General features: G+C 40.0%; 1 protein-coding gene across 2 annotated transcripts in view; it reads left to right on the top strand.

Annotated features, from left to right (window-relative positions):
* Positions 1 to 24,152, top strand: part of SSH2 (slingshot protein phosphatase 2) — a gene marked incomplete at both ends in the record, with an annotated part of 244,659 nt that overhangs the window by 207,924 nt on the left and 12,583 nt on the right. For both annotated transcript variants that reach the window (XM_084239215.1, XM_084239214.1), the window contains 3 exons: positions 9,272 to 9,318; positions 14,486 to 14,632; positions 19,833 to 20,033. In XM_084239215.1, the coding sequence (XP_084095341.1) occupies positions 9,272 to 9,318; positions 14,486 to 14,632; positions 19,833 to 20,033 (395 nt within the window). The remainder of the gene's footprint in view (positions 1 to 9,271; positions 9,319 to 14,485; positions 14,633 to 19,832; positions 20,034 to 24,152) is intronic.

Here is a 24,152-nt window from a genome sequence, read left to right as displayed (position 1 = left end):
ATAACAAATGTTGGCGAGGGTGTGGAGAAAAAGGAACTCTTCTGCACTGTTGGTGGGAGTGCAAACTGGTCCAACCACTGTGGAAAGCTGTGTGGAGATTTCTGGACCTACTAAACATAGAGCTTCCATATGACCCAGCAATTCCACTCCTAGGTATGTACCCAAAGGACACAGAAACATCAATTCCAAAGAACACCTGCACCCCTATGTTTATAGCAGCACTGTTTACAATAGCTAAGCTTTGGAAACAACCCAAATGCCCAAAAATAGATGACTGGATCAAGAAGATGTGGTACATATATACCATGGAATATTACTCAGCATTCAAAAAAGATAAACACATGCAATTTGCTGCAACATGGATGGCGCTGGAAGGGATCATGCTCAGCGAAATAAGCCAAAAAGAAAAAGAAAAATACCGGATGGTCTCACTCATAGCAGGAATCTAGAAAACTTAAATAATGGACCAGGAAAATGAATAACTATAAGAAAGTGAAAATCAAAATCAACAAAAAACTATGAACCAGAGACACTTTTAGGGGGGCGGGGGCGGGAGGGGAGGGATTGGGGTCAGCATGGGGGGCTGCAATTGTATGGGGAATATAACAATAAAATTTATAAAAAAAAATAAAATAAAATAAAATTGACTATGGTGGGAATTTTTACACCAGGGAAATTGGCAAATGCTACAGATCTGCCTTTTTTCGCCTGGGGTTGTTAAATTTCTTGTTTGTTCTTCCTAATAGTTAAAGCCAAAAACAGACTGGCCTACAGTAGTTTCATACGGTGTAAACAAGTGGATGATCCTCTAAGGTCACTCTCTCAAATTTGCCAAATGTGTCTAAGGTCTCATATAGCTGATCAAATCATACTTATAACTGAGAGGCTATTGGACTTCTAAACATCTGTAATCTTGTAGCTACATTTTAAGTCCCCAGAATACTTTTGTGATTACCAAAAACCGAGTGACTTGAAATTGTGCTTCATGGTTCCTGAACATTCAGTGACCTATAATTAGTCCAAGGAGACCTCTACGGATGGACTAGGAAAGCTTCTAAAATCTTAAGACCTTTTTTCTACCCAAATGTTAACTAGTTTTAGTTTTCTTCTATACATGCTAGTGGGTACAAGGCTAACAAGAATAATTAAATCAGTGGGGAACACCAAAACCTCATTTTTATTTATGAAAAAAAAATGCTAACATGGAATTAAATCTGTTGGTTTGAATTTCACTTCCTTTCTCTGGTGAGAACGTTTGTGAACTATAAAATGATTAGAAGCTGGGAACAGGTAAGAAGAGAAATAAATGCACAGGAACTAACTAAACTGAATCATCTCACCCTGAATCATTCAAGAGTTTATTTCACCAAGCAGTCAGACTTTGTGCTCTTGAAGGCTTGTGTCCTGAATTAATTTGTTGATACTTAGAGTATATGTGTAAGAATGATTCATAGTGGTGTGTAGCTATGAAATTACTCATGAAAAGCTGTGAGCCAGGAGGGCAACATATTTTCCATTACTTTAACTTGACCAATGTCTGTTGCCATTTCTGGATGTAAATCATGCTGTACAACTGTCATTGACCTTTTCATTTGCAAAGCACTTGGCTTTGTTGCCTTTTGTGTATGCTTCCAATGAGAGTTCAAGTATTACCTATTCTTGTGCTGTTGGAAAGGATTTTTGTGTTATCTATAGAACATCTGAGTCATTCATATGGGCCTTGCCCCCAACTGTTTCTATGTAACATGACTAATTTTTATGAAGGGCAAATGCCTATAGCCAAAAACAGCTCATGTTAGAAAGTGAGCTACAAATTTGAAAATCACTTTCCCATTGAGCTTAGATTTTAATACCTAAAAAGGATATAGATATGATGACTATCAAAAGCAGCCAGTATCTGACCAATCAACCTGTTAACTTCAAGCATGTATCCCTCTCCTTAACTCCTCCTCAAATAGTATCTTTTAAGACATATGCACAAATTTTAATAGTATCCTAAACAGAAAGAATAATCCCTCCCCAGAATACATTCCCTAATCAATTACAAAAGCATTTGCATATTTCTACCAGTAGAGCCATGCAATTATTTCATGATTAAAGGCATATTTCTCTGTCTTGGTTTTTTCTTATAATAAAAATAATCCTTGCTCATTGTAGAAAACTTAGAAAATTTTAAAAGACAATAAATAAACTTTCAGTCATCACCTAGCGATTTAAGCACTGTTATCTTTAATTATATAATATTGCCTCCGGTCTTTTTTACTTTTTTAATATATATTTACATACCTATTTTGGAAAAATGGGAAATCAATTCAATTTCAATTCTATTTTCTAGAGAATGGACATGTTCTTTCTGTTGTAAATATTTTTCTTATTTGGGGAAAAAAACCTTTAAACCAGAGAATCCTGAAATTAAATGCTTATCCAAATATAAAATAAGTGTATAGAAATTTTTCTAAACATCCTATTGTACTTCTTCCTTGATGGCTTCCTCCCTTTGTTTACACCAACATATCCTCTGTCCAAACAGCTGTCTCTTCTCCAATGAGTCTGTGCTCTGCTGACTTTCCCGAAAGCTGACACAGAAAAAGAGGTCTTATCTGAGCTGCAAGTGGTGGTGTTAATTTTCTGCAAAGTCATTTCATCTTGTGCGTAGTTGTGATGCCTATAGTGCAAGCCGGTTATATGAAGGGAGACAGCAGTATATCATCTCCTTTCTGTTTGGAAGAATGTTGCAGTCCACTGCACAGAGATGTTTATTTGGAAAGGTGTCCCACTGGTATGGAGAGAAAAAGTGTAGGTATAATTTAAAGAAAATCTATAGTAAAAAAAAAAAAAAAACATGATTGGTTGGAAGTCAGGGTGTTTCCAGAAAAAGAGGTTGTTCCACACCCGGAGAGTTTATAACCTCACTGAGCCGAAAATCCTTGCCCAACCAATTCTCAATATGAACAGCTCTTCTGGAGGCTGTCCAATTTGGCTGAGAAAAAGCTAGATGTGACCAGAGAGACTTTGCAGAAAGGCAGGCACCTTACCTTAATCTTAACTGCCTAAGTGGAAGCACAGGAATATTGAACACAACCAGTAAGTTTGTTCATGGATAAAAAGGTAGTTCCAATTTTTACTGCTGATTATTATCTTTTTCAAGATTTGACATTGTAAATTCTTTTGGAATAGTGTTTTCAAAGAAAAATTAAGCCTCAAATTGGTGGTTAGAATCAGAGAAATAGAGAATATGTAAATAGATGAGGATGATCAAATGGACAAAAATTATCCATACAATTAAAATAGCTCCTCAACTGGAGATGTGTAGCAAAAACTATTCTTAGAAGAAAAAGTGAAAAGAGAGCTTATGACTCACAGCCTTGAACTAGTGATATGGTATGATGAAGAAAGTATGGATAGGGATACAGTCCTGGGACATTTTGCCTGGTCATCTTGATCTTAGCAGAACCCTCAGTATAGTGCTTCTCATTTGCCATAAATGTGCTCTCCTCCTCTATTTTGGACAGTTGAACCTCAGCAAGGCTACTTCCTGAGGATAATATTTTCAAAGAAATCAGTTACTTGGGTCTTTGGACCAGGCTACAGTGTAGGAGAACCAGAGTGAAAAATAGAAATGAATTTACTTTAAAAATGTATCATAGTATCAAGACTTCATTTTACACTAAGTAAAATTATAATATGCTTTGCATAATTACATTGAACATGGTAAAAATTCCCATGGAATTATGTCACTGTAAGCCCAAGAACCATGGGAGTAGAGGTTGTATCAGTGAAGGGCCTCTAGGGAGTAATATACTTGACATTTGTGTTGAGGCAGGAAAGTAATTATATCATGGTGACGTCCAGTTGCTTTCTGGTTGAACTTGAAACAGCCCTAACCATAGCCCAAGTCAATTTATACAGACTTCACTGAGTCAGTAGCCAGTTCTTTTAATTTACTTTATTTCTGCATATGTCACTTCAGATTATCAAATTGAATTCTTGGTGGACAGGTAGATGAAAACCATGTACTTTTTTCATCATATCTAAGGTATATCCATCTAAGTAGACAGAGTTCAGCAGAAGATCTTGATTTCTAAATGAAGAATTGAGGTGGTCGCATTTCCCTGGTAGCAGTTTAGCAACGGAGCCCTATTGCTTGGCTTCTGTCTCCTTGAAGTCTGTGCATCTTTCTTTGCCATAGGAAAGCTGATTTTCTCAAAGGTTCTGAGCACAGAGCCTTCAGAACTTCCCATATTCTTTGAAAGTTAGTTGAACCCTCATCTGTAGGAAAGATCAGTTGTCTATCACTTACTGATCTTTTCCTAAATGGAACTTCAGCACAGCGACCTTCATATCTCCCAGTTCAGTGTCCAAATAGACCACTTGTAATACAATGATAGTGCATGCATAACACTTGACAATTTTCAAAGTGCTTAATTTACTTAACTCATTTTATCATTCAGTCAACAAACACTAGTTGATCCACTATATTGTGCAATGCATGAAGCTAGATATTTGTACATTCTGATCTAATTCCATAAAGAGGGAGTAATGAATAGTATCAGATAGATACTCAGAGAAAGCCAGTGGAATAAGGATACCGAGGTCACCCCTGGACTAGACAATTAGGAGAAGTCATTAGAGTGATGAAGGCAGAAACTATGAGTTAAGACATGGAAAATAAGGAACTAGAGAAAGTGAGTATTGGATTTTATTTCTGTGAATCTTGGTTATGAAAGAAAGGGAAAAGGATAGTTTGTAGAGGAGAATTCAGGATGAAGAAACAGTTTTTCCATTTTAATATGTGAGAAGCTATAAATTCATAATTTGAAGAGAAAGTATCCATTCAATGATTAGCATTAAGGTAAGAGAGGCCTTCCATTTTACAGATAAGGAAAGCGAGGACAGAGAGGTTAAACAGTTTGCCCAAGACCCCACAGTAGGAGGGAGAGTTAGAACTTGAACCAAAATCTGCTAATGCTAAATTCCATTTAATGCATGATTCTGAAATAGGTAAATTTTAATTTTTGATTAGATTAACAGATTAATTTCTAATCTGTTCAAAAGACATGAACAGATTGCTCAAAGACAGAAGTAGACCTGACAATGAATCTGCAACCCTTTTTTCTTTTGACTCTGCAACCCTTTTATAGTAAGAAAAATGCAAATTGAAATTATAATTAGATAACATTTCACACATCAGAATGACAAAAACAAAGTTTAGCCATACATTTTGTTGGTAAGGCTGTGGGGAAAGTGACACGTGCATGCATTGCTGCTGAGCATGTAGAAATGTCTCAACCTCTCTCAAATGGAGTTGAGCAATGTCTAAGAAAACTATGCAGTCTTACTTTTACTTCTACAAGTATGAAGCATCATTCATAGGACTATAGTTGAAAAAACTATTACATCACTAACCAGTGAATTACTTACTATGCAGATATAAGGAAGATGATCTCTGTTGACTGTGATGTGGAGTGGTTTTGAGACTATATTATAAAGTGAAGAAAGCAAATAGCTAAAAAAAAATACATTAGTGGGCCTTCCCTGGTGGTGCAGCGGTTGAGCACTGGGCTGCGCAGCTGCCCGCAGCCTTTGCAGTGCTGGTTCAATCCCCGGCCGCCGGCGAGGGTCCCACATGGAGCGACAGACCTCTCCTGCCTTGCCCACTGTTCCCCTCAGCAGTGTGTTTCATCTGTCTGCCTGTTCTGTTCCCCACTCAGGCTCTGGTGAATTGTCTCACCCTCCCACGCTTCTGACTATACCCAGTGCTTGTATAAATAAATAAATATTTTTAAAAAAAATACGTTAATATATTACATTTGTGTAAGAAGTAATAAATATGTACTTGTTTATATTTTTTCAAAATAGAACATAGGTAGAGTAAGTCAGAAACTAATAAAAAATAGTTATACAGGAGGGTTGAAGAGGATATGAGGGTGGGAGACTTTGAATTTTTTTGATAAGCTTTCTTACTTTCAAGATACTACGTAAAAGTTTTACATATTCAAAAACTCAAATAGAAAATAATGGCAAAGCATACTCTAAAGCTGAACACGAACAAGAACAAATAAACCCAAATGTATGTTAAATTGATAACCACACAAATAAATTAATTCAAATAAGTTTTATTTATTTTTTTTAATAGAGGCATGTTTTTATTTATTTATTATGTTTGTTTGTTTTTTGTTTATACATGCACTGGGTATAGTCAGAAGCGCGGGAGGGTGAGAGAATTCACCAGAGCCAGAGTGGGGAGCAGAGCAGGCAGAAGGACTGAAGTACACTGCTGAGGGGAGCAGCGGGTGGCAGGAGAGGTCTGCGCACCATGTGGGATCCTCCTCCGGTGGCCGGGGAGCAGCCGGGGATCGAACCGGCGCCGCAGAGGCTGCGGGCAGCTTCGCAACCCAGTGCTCAACCGCTGCGCCACCGGGGAGGCCCTCAAATAAGTTTTAGACATAATACTCTGATTAAAAATAATACTATGATTGTACCCATTCATGGGATATAATCAAGAAAAAAGGAATTGCAAAGAAAATTTGAATTTAATAGGTTTACCATTGATTGTGATAATAGTATAATAATGTTGAAACTATTTTATAAGCAAAGGGATCGAGTTGTTGGGAGCCAAGATACTCACTGTAAAGTAGGGAGATAAAAAAAATGATGGAAGATGGGAAGGAAAAAAAGGAATAACCTTGTGGTGTTGGATTTTAATTGGAGGTATCAATATAAGATAATATTTTTTTAGAAAGGTTTCCTAGATCTGTCCACTGAAAAGTTTTAGAAGTAATGACACCTAGTAGTAATGAGCGTATCTATTGATAGTTAATGCCCAGATCTTGATTACAAATATTATTCTTCACTAACAAAAAACAGGACTCCTTGGGAAATGCCTGCTTTCATTTATAAAGTGAATCTGGAACAACTTTTTGAATAGAAATGTTGTGTATCGCAAGAAAGTGTGCATCGCTTCTTGGCCTTTTGGCTAAGATCAAGTGTAGAAATCAAGAGAGTGTGCAAAGATTTTAATGGGATCATATCAAAAGGAGTCTGCTTGATGAGATTTTCACTGGCCAAAGTCAGGACAACTTGAGTGTCCAAAAAATAAAGTAAAACAAAATAGTGGTGGTTATGGATTATAACATACTGAATACAAAAAGAATTCCAAAGTCCATAGAGACGCTCAAATAAAGCGGGGGAGTATTAATTAGGTGAAGCTCCCTTTTACAGAAGGATGCCAGCTGACATACAGAAGGAATACTGGGATCAGAAACCTCCACTAAAATAATTGATTTGGGCAAAATTATCAGTTGATGCTGAAGATGTAAGACTTTTATGAAACAGGATAGCCACATGGCCTCAAAGATTACTAATTTTTTTTTTTTTAAGATTTTTTATTTATTTATTTATACAAGCCCTGGGTACAGTCAGAAACGCGGGAGGGTGAGAGAATTCACCAGAACCAGAACGGAGAGCAGAGCAGGCAGAAGGACCGAAGTACACTGCTGAGGGGACCAGCGGGCGGCAAGAAAGGTCTGCACGCCATGCGGGACCCTCCTCTGGTGGCCGGGGAGCAGCCGGGGAACAAACCCGCACTGCAGAGGCTGCAGGCAGCTTCGCAACCCAGTGCTCAACTGCTGCACCACCAGGGGAGGCCCAAAGATTACTAATTTTAAAGGAACCTTTATAATGGAGCAATGTGACAAACACAAAGGTACCCAAGAATTCAAACTCAGCTTCACAAATAATGGAACAAACTGCCATTATATACCTCATGATGCATTAGGAAGTATACAACATCACTCTTGTAATATTCTTACCATGAATGTTTGACCTAAAGCTAACCTTTAGGAAACAGTCAAGACAAATTCAGATTGTAGGGAATTCTCCAAGATTACAGACCTGTAGTCTACAAAAATGTCAATATCATGAAAGACTAAATAAAGGCAGGGGTGCACTGTTCTGTATTAAAGGTGGCAGAAACATGGCAACTATATGCAAAGTGTGATCCTTGACTGAGTGTATATAATAAAGGACATTTTGAGAACAACTTTTGAAATTCAAATATGAATGATGACTGTTATCTTTCTTGGTTGTAAAAATGGAATAATGTCAGAGACTGTTCTTGTTGTTAAATGTTATAAGATCAGAAATGAAATGCTACAGTGGCTAAAATTACTTTCAAATGGTTCAGAGGAAAAAAGCATTAAAGGAAAGGGAAGGAAAAAGAAAGCAAGTGTGATGAAAGGTTAACAATTGAAATATCTCCCAGACAATATTGAACCCCCTTCTTTAAATTTGCATATTACGGTTCCCTCATTTGTTTGACAGAGCTGTTGTTTCCCTCTCTCCTTACCACACACACACTCCAGTTCCATGGCTGCAACACAATGCACTAGAAAGAGTGTGAAATTTAGAATGAAATCTGAGTTTAATTCATAATAATGCCACTTTATTCATTCAACAAATATTTATTGTATACCTGCCAGATGCCAGGTATTGTGCAGTGATTTCCATAGGAAACAAGACATCTGGCTCCTCTCAAGAAGCTTATTTTATGGTAAAGCACAGAGTTATTAAATAAGCATATTAACATGTAAATACAAATTTTGCTATATGCTATCAAGAAAAAAATCGGGCCTCCCCGGTGGCGCAGCGGTTGAGCGCTGGGTTGCGAAACCGCGCGGCCTCTGCGGCGCCGGTTCGATCCCCGGCTGCTCCCCGGCCACCGGAGGAGGGTCCCACATGGCGTGCAGACCTCTCCTGCCGCCCGCTGCTCCCCTCAGCAGTGTCCTTCGGTCCTTCTGCCTGCTCTGCTCCCCGCTCTGGCTCTGGTGAATTCTCTCACCCTCCCGCACTTCTGACTGTACCCAGTGCATGTATAAAACAAAAACAAACAAACAAAACCAGCAAACATAAATAAAGCATTCTTTAAAAAAAAAAAAAAGAAAAGAAAAAAGAAAAAAATCACAGTAATATGAAAAAGGATGACAAGTATCTAACTTGGAGGGTGGTAGGAGACACCTCCAGCAATGTGATCTTCAGCAAAAATTACTCTAATTCTATAAGGATTGGTTTTCTTATCTGTAAAAATGAAGATGATAATCTTACTCTATCATTTGTGAAAACTAATGTAAGTGCCAAGCACGCAAAGAGGAAACTCAGATGTTATTGATCTTCTTGTTAGAAATTTTGCTTCTTCCCTTACAGGACTCCTTTTCAAGTTTTATATTTAGTTGATTTGCTAATACTCCCTAACCTTGTCTCTTTGGTTCCACAGGGCTCAGAGTGGAATGCCTCTAACTTAGAGGACTTACAGAACCGAGGGTAAGTACACAGTAATTGCTAAGCTTAAGAGTTTCTTCCAGTTGAATCTAATCAAATGTAAATAATTAAAATGTCTGTTCTCCCTTTGTTTCATCCCCCTATTTCCCAAAAAAAGACCAACTGTTTCAGTGGACTTTGTTTTTTCAGAAACAAATGTGCAAATTTTTGGTGCTATTTAAAGCCAAATGCAGTTATTGGTTTTTATTTTGTTTTTTAAGAGCAGTTTAAGGTTCACAGCAAAATTGGAGGAGGTTCAGAGATTTTCCATATGCCTGTACCCCTACAAATGCAGACTGTCCCCTCCCACTCCCCATTATCATCATCCCCCCACCAGAGTGATGCATTTTTTTACGGTTGATGAACTTAACACTGGCATGTCATAATCATCAAAAGTCCATAGATATGTTGTGATTCACACTTGTACATTCTGTGGATTTGGACAAATGTATAATAGCATTCTGTCATTATGCTATCTTACAGCGTATTTTCACTGACCTAAGAATCCTATTGTGCTCTGGCCACTTGTTCCCCTACACCCAAACACTGACAACCACAGATCTTTTTACTGTCTTCATAGTTTTGTCCTTGGTTGTTATTTTTATGTAAGAGTACTGCATATGTTGGGTTCACAGAGCTGTTCATTCAATATATATCAAGTATCTTTTATGGGCCAAGCACAAAGTTAGATGCTAGGGACCCAAAGATAAATTAGATTCAGTCCATATCCTTTTCTAGTAAGCTGCTTGAAGACTAAATAGATTATAAATGTAAAAGCGACAAGTTTCTGAAATTTAACAAGACCTACCTTGTGTTAAGAAATGTATCCCTATGGTAGCAATTGAGACCACAGTGTATGTGAACTTTTAGAAAGCAAAAACTTTCTGCTTTTTACTTCTTAATTCCTAAGTTTTTCACTGAACGTGGTCAAGTCATCAAGAGAAAATTATGTCTGGAAACTGGCTTTGCTAACTCTTGATTGTAGACAAATATAAGACCTATTAAGATGGAGAGATAATGATGGATTCCTGACTGGTTGCTAACCACTTGTTTTCTCAGCTACAAGTCAGTTTTCTGGTTATCTTTAACTTTTCCCCCAGAAGAAAGGTATGTCATAATTGCTAAAAAGAACTTGGAACAGGGCTTAAGCCAAATAATTACACAAAATGTTCAGGGCTGAGGGGGATGAGGAGGGGTTGGGGGAGGTGGAGGTGGATTACTTAATTTAAGATAAGAAAATAAATAATAGAACTTGAAAGTTTGGTTTTTTTTAAGATTTATTTAGGGGCCTCCCCAGTGGCGCAGCGGTTGAGCGCTGGGTTGCGAAGCTACCCGCAGCCTCTGCAGCGCCGGTTCGATCCCCGGCTGCTCCCCGGCCACCAGAGGAGGGTCCCACATGGCGCGCAGACCTCTCCTGCTGCCCGCTGCTCCCCTCAGCAGTGTACTTCAGTCCTCCTGTCTGCTCTGCTCCCCGCTCTGGCTCTGGTGAATTCTCTCACCCTCCCGCGCTTCTGACTGTACCCAGTGCTTGCTTGAATAAATAAAAAATAAAAAAAAAAATAAAAAAAAAAAGATTTATTTATTTATGAATACAAGAGCTGGGGTACAGGCCAGAGATGCAGGGGTGAGAAGATTCACCAGAGACAGAGTGGGGAGCAGAACAGGCAGTTTGACCAAAGTACACTGCTGAGGAAAGCAGCAAGCAAGTCAGGAGAGGTCTGTTGTGCCATGTGGGTTGCTCCCTGGCTGGCTGGGAATCGAACTCATGCTGCAGAGGCTGTGAATAGCTTCCTAAGTGGCGTCTTAACCCTTGCACCACCAGGGAGGCCCAGAACTTGAAAGTTTTTAATTGATAAGCCTTGGGTCTAGCATTCTTGAATGCAGAGACTGTCTTAGTCATGTCTACCTCAGAACTTTATACCAGGAAGGCACTAAGTAAATGTGGAGGAAAGATGGAAAACTTTTCATACGTGAGGACTGTGACTTGCCAGTTAAGAAAGGGAGGAAATCAATTAGTAAATGAAGCTGGGAATTCAAAAGACCTAATCCTGTGTCTGCCGTTTTCCCTATTTGGACCTAGAAAGCCTGATCCCAGATGAGTTATTTTCTGATTAGGATCCTTGAAAGCTCCCCTTATGGGGAAGGGGACCCCAATGGTCTGTGATAAAGGACTGTGTGTGCTTCAGTGGTGGGTGTGCTGTGGGACATACACCTGATAAGGCATGAACCTGTTCCTCTAAATCACATATAGTGAAAACCAATGTTACCTTAATAAAAATTAATCAAAAATAAACAAAGGTTCCTCTGAGTATGAGGATTTCTAGATGAGCCAGAGTAATGACATCTTTTATCTTCTTTATATACGGGGGTTCTGCTTAAGATTTATTTGGGGGTGGGGTAAAGATTTTGACAATCTCCTAAGTCATCAAGCTTTAAAAATTCCATCATTATGGAAAACCAGCATCTAGATAGAATGTTTAATTTGATATAGCAGTGTTTTCCAAATGTATTAGAATCACTTTGTGCTTGACATAGACTGTGACTTCTGATTTATAACCCCAGCTAGAGGTGAGACATATCATTGACTATTTAAAAAGCTAAATTATCAAACACAGTTGCTTTTATTTATCTTAAAAACAGTATGGTTCTATGCTGACTTATACTTACATCTTTGATATTCACTGATTCTTAAACTTAGTGGTTAAATAATTACAGTTAAGGGATCTGTTAAAAACAAAAACAAAAACGGGGCCTCCCTGAGTGGCACAGGGGTTGAGCACTGGGCTGCGAAGCTGCCCGCAGCCTCTGCAGCGCTGGTTCAATCCCCGGCCACCCGGTGAGTGTCCCACATGGCACGCAGACCTTTCCTGCCGCACCCGCTGCTCCCCTCAGTAGTGTATTTTGTTGGTCTGCCTGTTCTGTTCCCTGTTCTGGAGAATTCTCTCACCCTCCCATGCTTCTGACTGTACCCAGTGCTTGTATAAATAAATAAATCAATCTTTAAAAAAATTTAAAAAAAAACACATATACTAAATCTTGATGATTTAAGGGATTTCAACTGTAATTTTGACAATAAGGCCTTTTTTCCACAATCAACTGACTTTAGAACTCCATGTAAAATGCTACATCATATAGGGATGGCAGAAGTTTCCATGAGTGTCAATTCCAGTAGGTGACTGCTTGGAGCTCTGTAATGATAAAAATTGGGAAACTGTGTCCTGCCAAGATCCATTACTAAAGTATGGAATTGGAGATGGGATATTGTTCATTTTTATTCTAAATAAAATTAGAGTGTTGGGCCTCCCCAGTGGCGCAGGGGTTGAGCGCTGGGTTGCGAAGCTGCCCGCGGCCTCTGCAGCGCCGGTTCGATCCCCGGCTGCTCCCTGGCCACTGGAGGAGGGTCCCACATGGCGCGCAGACCTCTCCTGCCGCCCGCTGCTCCCCTCAGCAGTGTACTTTGGTCCTTCTGCCTGCTCTGCTCCCCGCTCTGGCTCTGGTGAATTCTCTCATCCTCCCGCGCTTCTGACTGTACCCAGTGCTTGTATAAACAAACAAACAAACAAATAAATAAATAAAACATGCCTCTATTTAAAAAAAAAAATTAGAGTGTTATGCTTGCCTTTTTTTCATAACAGTTTATTGAGATATAATTCATATATCCTACAATTTACTCATTTAAAATGAATTTTCACTGGCTTTTAAGTGTATTAACAACCGTTCAGCATTCACCCCACCTCCCTTCTTTTCCCCAGCCCCTAAAAACTATAAATCTGCTTTCTCTCTATATAGATTCGCCTATTCTGGATATTTTATACAAGTAGAATTATACAATATGTAGTCTTTTAAGAATGGTTTCTTTCACATGACATATTTTTAAGGTTTATCAATGTTGTAACTTGTGACACTTAAGTGCCCTTTTCTTTTCCAAATAATATTTAATTTATGGATAAATACTATATTCATCCTCAGCTGATGGATATTTGGGTTTTTTTTTTATATTATGGATGCTGCTATGACCATTTATGTATGAATATTTTTAGTGAACTTCTGTTTTCATTTTTCTTGGGTTTTTGCCTAGGATAAGAATTGCTGGGTCTATGGTAATTACATGTTTAACCTTTTAGGAAACTGCTACATGAGAACTGTTCTTCACGGTTCCATGTACTTACTTGATTTTCAAATTAAAAAGAAAAAAAATCCTTTCTAGCAATGGACTTTGGTGCTAAGTTAAAACAGTTTTAAATAATGTCCCAGAAAAAAACTTGAACCTGTTGACCTTAACCCCTAAACTAGGGCTCTCCCTTTCTGTATTTATTTCTTTGACTTCAGATTTTGGGTTTGTAAAAGTGGTTCTGAGAAGGAAGCAGCTTCTACAGAGAGAAATGAGTGAGGCCCTGTTGCATTGTTGGGGAAAACTCCACTGATGTTTGAGTCCACAAAACACTGAGAAAAGATAATCCTTTGGCAAGTAAAATCTGAGCTTTTATTGAGAATGTGCAGTAAAGAGAGATAGCAGAGAAAGTTTTGATACATAAACCCTTTTTTGCAAGCATCTCAATATGGGAGAAATCTCAGACACATCCCTTGCCATAGCAGCCAAGAATGTAACCTAGATAGAGTTAGATTTTAAGTCCAAGTTTACTTTGACACTCCCAGCTCTGGTTCATTTGTCTTTCATGTAATCTGAAGGCTAAGAGAGCAAAATCTGACAAACTGGCATTTAGAAAGATAGAGGAAAATTTTCCCTTTTCTGATTTTTTTTACTTGAGGGTACATGTCAGTAATCTGATTTAAAACAAATGACTTTCAAAGAATAAATTGTGTTACCGGTAATCTTAGTCACTAAAGAAAAATGGTCAGATCTTGGGCTTGGGGTTGATTTTGGAGTAAAATATGAAGCATAGTTTCAAAAGACTCAAAAATAAAATTTTATAAGTATACAGAAACTGAAAATGGAATTTAGGTATTGAACTTGGTAGACAACTTCATTTGCAGTGACTCTCTGGTGCCCTGGTATACCCAAGACCCTCTTACACAGCTTCTACACTAAGTGTTGCCATTAGTTTCTTAGTATTTATTTCACAGCTATGGAGTAAACAAGTTTTAAATAAGAAAAACAGTGCTGTGAGTTGGATTTCACCTGAGTCTTTCTCCCTCGATTTCCTCGCAGGGTGCGGTATATCTTGAACGTCACTCGAGAGATAGATAACTTCTTCCCAGGAGTCTTTGAGTATCATAACATCCGGGTATATGATGAAGAGGCAACAGATCTCCTGGCTTACTGGAATGACACTTACAAATTCATCTCTAAAGCAAAGTGAGTAATGGTCCTAAACACATACACTGATCCCTGTTCCTTATGTAAAACTCATGGATGGACGCTGAGAACAATAAATAACTTCCTAAAGACGTAAAGGAAGCAAGAAACTGAGATTCCCTAATACTAGGGGAAAGATGAATAGTAGGTTAATACTTTTCTTCTAAATGAAACCACCCTGAAAGATGATGACCTCATGTCGGCTATGTCCTTTAAGCACAAAATTAGAGAAAATAAACTTAAGCTGCAGGAAAAAAAATAGAAATAAGAAAAGGAAGAAATTCTAAAAGAAATGTTTACATTGCCACTGGGGACATTTGGAAGTTATAAAATAATAACAGAATTTAAATTGGAAGTATACAAGCTCCTCTCTGAAGAAAGTGAGAGAAAAGAAACAGTGAATTTTGGAAATCTTTTCCCATTGTTTTACTTTATTTTTGTGATACTCTGAATCATGGAATTTTCTTTAGCCATTCTATTCTTTAGCCATTCTATCTTCCTTGAATTGTGGGTCTTTTCAGTAAAACTATTTAATAATTTAATTTAGTGTTAGTATTATGTCAATACTAATTTTTTAAGTCCCTGGGGGTTACCTTGACACTCCCATTTATTCCTTTAATATAGGGTATCATAAATGAGTGTGTTTTCCATGTTCCCTTTTTTTTTTTTTTTTTGAAAGTGGGACCGCTTTCAAATCATCTTTGGCAAATGAGAAACACTTTCATTTTTAAAGTCCTCCTTCAAGAATAATTCCACACTTCTCTCAAGTGCCTTCCTGGCCTGGAAATTCCTTTTCTTAGTTACCCTGAATCCATATATTCTAGCTTTGAGCCCATTCCTTCAGTCTCGAGCCAACCATGGAAAGAGTATTTTAGATTCTTGAAGCCTAATATTAAAATAGTCTCAATAATAATACCATTCATGGCTTGCTTACTGTGTGCCAGATACTTTACCTGTATTCTCTCATGTAATAATTTCCAAAACCCAGTGACAATACTGTCACCCTTCTGTGTAGATGAGGACTGTAGAGATGAAAATAGGATGTAAAATAGTATCTCATTTCAGAGTCCATCAATATATGGGAAAAGTCTAATTCCTTAAGGAAAGGGAACTGGAAATAAAAAAGGGGAGGCTGTGATCCCAACAATCTGACTCAAATGACTTGAGTCTTAACAAACCAGCATTTATTACCTTGAATGTAAACATTAGGTAATACTAATTCTATTCATAATACAGTGTTTGGCACACAGTAAACGGAGACCCCCCCCACCCCAATCCCAACAGAAAACTCATTTCAGCAGGACTGACACCTAAATTACATTTAAGCAGGCACTCACTTTCCTGCAAGTATAGGGCAGCATGTGAGAACGAATACCTTCTTAAATGGCACCCTGGGAACCTCATGTGTGTCACCTTAATTAGGGCCCTGGATTCCAGACCCTACCTAAAAATGGATCACTTTAGGATTCTTTTTAAGATTTATTTATTTATGCATACAAGAACTGGGGTATAGGCCAGAGGTGTGGGGGGTGAGGGAATTCACCAGAGACAGATTGGGGAGCAGAACAGGCAGACCGACAGAAATATACCCCTGAGGGGAACAGTGGGTAGGCGAGTCAGGAGAGGTCTGCTGCGCCATGTGGGTAGCTCCCTGGCCGGGGATCAAACTTGTGCTACAGTGGCTGCGGATAGCTTCATAGTGCTGAGACTTAAGCCCTTGTGCCACCAGGGAGGCCTACTGCTATAGTATTTGGAAATATTTCTTCATAGGTTGTGTCTTAACCCCTTGCACCAAACTTGGGAGGCCCTACTTTAGGATTCTAATGTGATTATAGCTTTTTTTTTTTTAAATTTATTTATTTATACAAGCACTGGGCACAGTCGAAAGCGCGGGAGGGTGAGAGAATTCACCAGAGCCAGAGCAGGGAGCAGAACAGGCAGAGTGACGAAGTACACTGCTGAGGGGAGCAGTGGGAGGCAGGAGAGGTCTGTGTGCCATGTGGGACCCTTGCCCTGCGGCCGGGGATCGAACCGGAACTGCAGAGGCTGCAGGCAGCTTCGCAACCCAGCGCTCAACCACTGTGCCACCAGGGGAGGCCCTTAATGTGATTATAGCTTAATCTGAATTAATCAGCACATGGAAGGCAGTGCTGATACTGAAAGGTGAAATTGGATTAGCTGAGACTGACTTAAGATCCTTCATTGCCTGAGTTAGAAGCCACCCACTGAAAAAACCTGGTTCAAAATAATGAAATGTTTTGTGGGAGTGGATTTCATGATTGTATTTTTCTTAGAATTGTTCACGTTTGAGCAATGCCTTCATGCCTGTAGGTATAGACCTAAATCATGAGGTTAAAGTTGTCAGAGCTTGGTGGGACAATACAGAGCACATGTCTAAACTTCCATCTGCGTCACTGTGTATTGGCTTCCCAACTATAATCCAAATGAAAAACCCTATGATACTATAAGAAAAACAAGTATTTCTTGGTCATTTGGATAATGTAAGCACACAAAGACACACAGCCACATGAACTTTAGGACACCAAAATTTTTTATCTAATTAACAAGTTAATCGTACTTTCCTTTTGAAACTGTTTCAGCTATTCCAAACCATTCTCTGCATTCCTGTAGTTTATCTGACTCTGGTTTTGGTACTTAACCTCATGCCTCCTTGCATTAGTACTTAACTCTTTCATGTGTCTATCTTCAGCAGAAGGATTATAAACTTCTATAAGGAAACTTGTCTACTGCGATACAGTGAGTGGATGAATAGATTTCCCCTGTTGGGCAGATGTGCATTTTTTTTTTTTTAAATTGGAATAGCCACTTGAGAAGGATTCCAACCCATATATGCTAGTGATAAGAGTGACCATTCTTTTTTCCAGATCTTAAAATGTACCTACTTATAACTAAAGTTTTAATCAGCAGGTCCTTTTAGGTTTGTTCATACATTTAGCAAATATGTGAATGCTTACTCTGTGCCAAACCCTGTATTATTAGCAGAATTAGCATAACCGAATGTATATATTCAAGGTAATAAACTCTGGCATGTTAAAACTGGAATGGTTTTGGGCCTCCCTGGTGGCGCAGGGGTTAAGACACAACCTATGAAGCAATCCACAGCCACTGCAGCACAAGTTTGATTCCCGGCCCGCCAGGGAGAAACCCACAGGGCAGGACAGAACACTCCTGTCTCGCCCGCTGCTCCCCTCAACAGTGTACTTCCGTCCGTCTGCCTGTTCTGTTCCCTGCTCTGTCTCTGGTGAATCCTCTCTCCACCCCACCACCGCATCTCTGGCCTGTACCCCAATTCTTGTATAAAAAGATAAACACATGCAATTTGCAGCAAACATGGATGGAGCTGGAAGGGATCACGCTCAGCAAAATAAGCCAGAAAGAAAAAGAAAAATACCGGATGGTCTCACTCATAGCAGGAATCTAGAAAACTTAAATAAGGGACCAGGAAAAAGAATAACTATAAGAAAGAAAATATTGGGCCTCCCCGGTGGCGCAGTGGTTGAGCACTGGTTTGCGAAGCTGCCCACAGCCTCTGCAGCGCCGGTTCAATCCCCGGCTGCTCCCTGGCCACTGGAGGAGGGTCCCACATGGCGCGCAGACCTCTCCTGCCACCCGCTGCTCCCCTCAGCAGTGTACTTCAGTCCTTCTGCCTGCTCTGCTCCCCGCTCCAGCTCTGGTGAATTCTCTCACCCTCCCGCGCTTCTGACTATATGTACCCAGTGCTTGTATAAACAAATAAATAAATCTTTAAAAAAAAAAAAAGAAGAAAGAAAGAAAGAAAATATCAAAATCGGCAAACAACTATGAACCAGAGACACTCTATGACGGGTGAGGGGGCGGGGAAAGGAGGGCTTGGGGTCAAAATAAGGGGGTTGTAATTGTATGGAGAATATAAAAAATAATAAATAAATAAATAAATCTTTAAAAAAAACTGGCATGGTTTTTGGGGGATTTTTTACTGTTTTCTCATTCACCTTATTTCTTTTTATCACTATTTTTTTAAGATTTATTTATTTATTTATACAAGAACTGGGGTACAGGCCAGATGCAAGGGAGGGTGAGAGGATTCACCAGAGACAGAGCAGGGAACAGAACAGGCAGACTGACAAAACACACTGCTGAGAGGAGCAGTGGGCAAGAGAGGAGAGGTCTGCCGTACCATGTGGGATTTCTGCACTGCAGAGGCTACAGAAAGCTTCACAGCGCTGCGCTCAGCCACCTGTGCCACCAGGGGAGGCCCTCTTTTTATCACTTTATTAAAAATATTTTTTAATGTACATCATTGTTCCTTTTTTTTTGGTGTTTGCTTTCTTTTCTCAGGTGTAGTCCCCATAGAATTTCTACCACCAATTTACCCATCCACCATCACCATAGTGCACCCTATTTAAAAACAAGAAAACAGGTAGTTGTTCATTCTATCTCCTCACTGAGAAAGCCTCTAGTGCAGCTCATAGTCCCATCCCTCGTCTCCAGTTGTGTAGCCCTACATAATGGTGCACTGGTAATGGTGTTGTGAAAAGTAATATCCAGGGCTGCATCTGAACAGAAAGGAATGGAGGGTTGTTGTCATCTGATTTGTGCTTTCCTCCAGGGACAGAACCCTTACTGGAACTTGAACTGGATGCAACTCAGAACATTTGGATAAACTGGATGAGTCACTGCCACACCTGTAACTCAAGAGTGTGCGAACCATAAAACACACCTCTAGGGCTAACAGGGACAGACCTCCAACCACACACAAAATGGAGGCCAAGCTTTCAATTGAAAATTGAGACTAACGGTCTCAAATTGAGACACATTGTAACCAACTGTCACTATGATTACCATTTTGAATTTTGTCTGATTCTTCCACCAGGGTAAAACTGTTACTTATCTTTACATCCCAGTACCTTGCACACTGTTTTACATGTGATAAATGTCTGCTGAGTGAACTAAAGATATTTAATATTATTAACACTGAATATTGCTAAATATTACTTTTGAATTGCTTACCATCCTCAGAGGGAAAGAATACCCTCCTTCAAAATATGTCCTGGTGTACACTAAAGTGGGATGGATTGCATACCATGAAAATGGAAGAAGGCAGGACAAGAAAAACTTGGAAACATTTAGAACCTAACTTTTAAAATATTCTTGCTATTGTGTTTTCCTCTTTATCTCAATGCACCCCTCCCCAAACTAGGAAACATGGATCTAAATGCCTTGTGCACTGCAAAATGGGGGTGAGTCGCTCAGCCTCTACTGTGATTGCCTATGCAATGAAGGAATATGGCTGGAATCTGGACCGTGCCTATGACTACGTGAAAGAGAGACGCACAGTGACCAAGCCCAACCCTAGCTTCATGAGACAACTGGAAGAGTACCAGGGGATCTTGCTGGCAAGGTGAGTCCTTAAATGACTTTCTTGGATCTTTCTCCTTTATGCTACCTAAGGCAAAGTGGAATGTCCTCTGTAGCTAGTTCTCAGTCTAATTTGAATGGTGTTATTATCTTTTAAATTGAAATCTGTTAATCCGGTTGATACATATAAGCATTTAGGATTACCAGAGTGGATTAAGCATTTAATCTAAACCAAAGTGTGAAATACCTTATTCTGGTTCTCAATTAGGTGCAATCAGATTTTAACAAACACTTCTCAGCACCTCCTAAACCCAAATGCAACTGGTGTTATCATAATGGATGCTGACTGTTCCCAAGATAATGCTAGTCTTAGCTGAAAATCTTAGAAATTTTTTTGAACCATTCCTTAAAAAAAAAAAACAAAAAACAAGAGGAATACCTCCTGCTGCTTTGAGCTTTTTTTTTTTTTTTTTTTTTTCATTGCTTATTTTCACTAAGCCCATGCTAGTAATTTTGGTCATGTGGCAAATCAGGACACTTAAGGCATCTGTAACCCATTTGAGGTAGAAAAGTGCCTACCAGAGGGGCCTCCCTTGGGGGCGCAGCAGTTGAGCGCTGGCCTGTGAAGCTGCCCGCAGCCTCTGCAGCGCTGGTTCAATCCCCGGCCACCTGCGAGGGTCCCACATGGCACGCAGACCTCTCCTGCAGCCCGCTGCTCCCCTCAGCAGTGTATTTCGCCCATCTGCCTGCTCTGCTTTCCACTCTGGCTCTGGTGAATTCTCTCACCCTCCCGCGCTTCTGACTGTACCCAGTGTTTGTATAAATAAATAAATAAATCTTTAAAAAAAAAAAAAAAAAAGTGCCTACCAGAAATAGGGGTCTTATAGAAAACTATAAAGGGAAGAATCAGTTTGAAAATGAAAAATCATTTATAAACTCAATACCTGAAGACGGCAGTTAATGTTGTCATACCTATTTCTCTAGGTCTTATTCATATCACATATATCAATGGATTTTTTTTTTCACAAACACTGTAACATTTATTGAGCAATTACGTTGTACTTAATCATCACTGTTTCTCTTTTTTGCCCCATCTTTATTGCAATATAATTGGCATATAACATTATATAAGTTTAAGATATACCTGTTAGGGGGCCTCCCCGGTGGCACGGCGGTTGAGCGCTGGGTTGGGAAGCTGCCCGCAGCCTCAGCAGCGCCGGTTCGATCCCCGGCTGCTCCCCGGCCACCGGAGGAGGGTCCCGCATGGCACGCAGACCTGCCGCCCGCTGCTCCCCTCAGCAGTGTCCTTCGGTCCTTCTGCCTGCTCTGCTCCCCGCTCTGGCTCTGGTGAGTTCTCTCACCCTCCCGCGCTTCTGACTGTACCCAGTGCATGTGTAAATAAATAAATAAATCTTTAAAAAAAAAAAAAAAAGATATACCTGTTAGGGCCTCCCCTGGTGGCGCAGGTGGTTGAGCGCCACGCTGTGAAGCTGTCCACAGCCTCTGCAGTGCCAGTTCCATCCCAGTCTGCCGGCAAGGGCCCCATGTAGTGCGGCAGACCTCTCCTGACTTGCCCGCTGCTCCCCTCAGCAGTGTATTTCATCAGTCTGCCTGTTCTGCTCCCCGATCTGTCTCTGGTGAATTCTCTCACCCTCCCGCACATCTGGCCTGTACCCCAGTTCTTGTATAAATAAATAAATAAATATTTTTTTAAAAAAAGATATACTTGTTAATTTGATACTTTTACACATTGCAAACTGACTATCACCATAGCACAGCTAACACCTGTACCCCTTCACATAATTACCATTTTGTTTTTATGGCAAGAATACTTAACATCTCTCTTAGCAACATTCAAGTTTGTGATACATTTTGTTAGCTACAATGACAATTGTTAGCTGCATCACAATAGTATTGGGCTGTTGGAAAAGTTATGACTTTTTTCTGTTTTCTATCTAAAAATGCGTCATGACTTTTCCAACAACCTAATACTACCACATTAGATACCTGTAATTAACTTGTTAATTCTCATAAGTTATTAATCTTTTATTTTTTAAGATTTATTTTTTATTTATGCATACATTTTTATTTATTTATGCATACATAAAGAACTGGGTCTAGGCCATAGGTGCAGGTGATGAGAGGTTCACCAGAGACAGAGTGGAAAGCAGAACAGGCAGATCTATTAAAATACACTGTTGAGGGGAGCAGTGGGCAAGACAGGAGAGGTCTGCTGTGACATGTGGGTTAGCTCCCTGACCGGGGATCAAACTTATGCTACAGTGGCTGCCAATAGCTTATAGTGCCAAGACTTAACCCCTTGTACCATGGGGGAGGCCCTATTAATTTTTTAACTAAAAGTTTGTACTCTTTGATCGATGTGTCCTCATTCCCTCCAACTTGTACCTTCTGGTAACCATAACTCTGTTTCTCTGAGTTTGGCTTTTTTATTTTTTTTTTTAAAGATTATTTATACAAGCACTGGGTATAGTCAGAAGCGTGGGAGGGTGAGCGGATTCACCAGAGCCAGAGTGGGGAGAAGAACAGGCAGACTGATGAAGTACGCTGCTGAGGGGAGCAGTGGGTGCAGCAGGAGAGGTCTGCACACCATGTGGGACCCTCACCAGTGGCTGGGGATCGAACCGGCGCTGCAGAGGCTGCGGGCAGCCTGGCTGCCCAGCGCTCAACCGCTGCGCCACCTGGGAGGCCCAGAGTTTGGCTTTTTTAGATACCACATAGACGATGTCTTCCTCTGTCTACCCAGTACCAGGTCTTGAACATTTTTTTTTTTTTTAAGATTTACTTATTTATATAAGCCCTGGGTACAGTCAGAAGCACGGGAGGGTGAGAGGATTCACCAGAGCCAGAGTGGGGAGCAGAACAGGCAGACTGACGAAATATACTGCTGAGGGGAGCAGCGGGCACGGCAGGAGAGGTCTGCGTGCCATGTGGGACTCTCACCTGTGGCCAGGGATCGAACCGGCGCTGCAGAGGCTGCAGGCAGCTTCTCAACCCAGCGCTCAACCGCTACACCACCAGGGGAGGCCCTTGAACATCTTTTTGTATTAGTAAGAACCAGCTGTTTCACCAATAATGTGGTAATTGGTTATAAAATGATAATTTCACTATGTTAATTATTACCCCATGGGCAATAATGTCACCTTCATGTGCTCAGGGAAAAGTTTCCTGAGATGCCACATGCTGAAGTTCTGTGGAATGCTGGATTTTGCTTTCTTTTTTCATGTAGGCATGTTCTAGGTGATTTTGTCAGAGTGAAGGCACAGCTCCTAGAAGCAGCTGGAACTGATGCCAGAGTTTGACTCCAGTGAGTCTCATGACTTGCTTTTGACTTTTAAATCTGGGCTGTATTTCCCCTGAACAAAATGGGAAATAGTCTCCCAGCCTATCCACACAAAGGGATTAAGCTCCCACCCCTGAAGTATTGTGAAAATGTGGCCACAGCATAGCATTATGGTTTCCACTAAAAAACCCCTCCCGTTTACTCAGTACTTGGCATAATTTCATCTCAGCTTTTCTAAGGCAACTGAGAGGATACTCAGGTCTCCTCCACTTAAAAAAAAAATTTAGAAGGTCTTTGCGACCAGATTTGGATGACATTTTTAGATTAGAAGAAGGTAGGACACAGCAGTTCTTTTTGGCATAAGAAGTAAGTATCTGAGGGTTGGAGAAAACATAAATATTGCATATTCCCAGACACACACGACGGATGTTAGGCAATGTCCTCACGTGACCCGTTGAGAGGAAGGATACTATGTGTCCTGCCAATTTCATTATTTATTCTGGAATCCTGGGCTACTGCAAGCTGTTGGGTAGGGTTTTTTAGCATATGTGGTTTTTCTTAGATGTTAAAGGAATTTCAGAAAAATCTTAGATGAGGATAAGAAGGGCAGCATAAATCCACAGATCACCCTTCTACATCCCTTTCCTTTTTGAATCCATCCTGCTTTCCTAGGTTTAATTTGTAGAGGAAGGGACAAGCCCTGGTGAGAAAAACCACAGAATCTGAGTTAGTAGATCTTGTTTCTATTCCTAGTTTACCCCCTTGCTGCAACTTTGAGGTGTTACTTCACAGTTCTGATCCTCACCTCACTCCATCTATAAAATGAAAATCAAGAGACCTACCTCATGGTTATTGTATATT

This window comes from Talpa europaea (genome assembly GCF_964194135.1).
Source record: "Talpa europaea genome assembly, chromosome: 7".
NCBI lineage: Eukaryota > Metazoa > Chordata > Mammalia > Eulipotyphla > Talpidae > Talpa > Talpa europaea.
The sequence above is the reverse complement of the archived record's forward strand: the minus strand, read 5'-3'. Positions and strand labels throughout refer to the sequence as shown.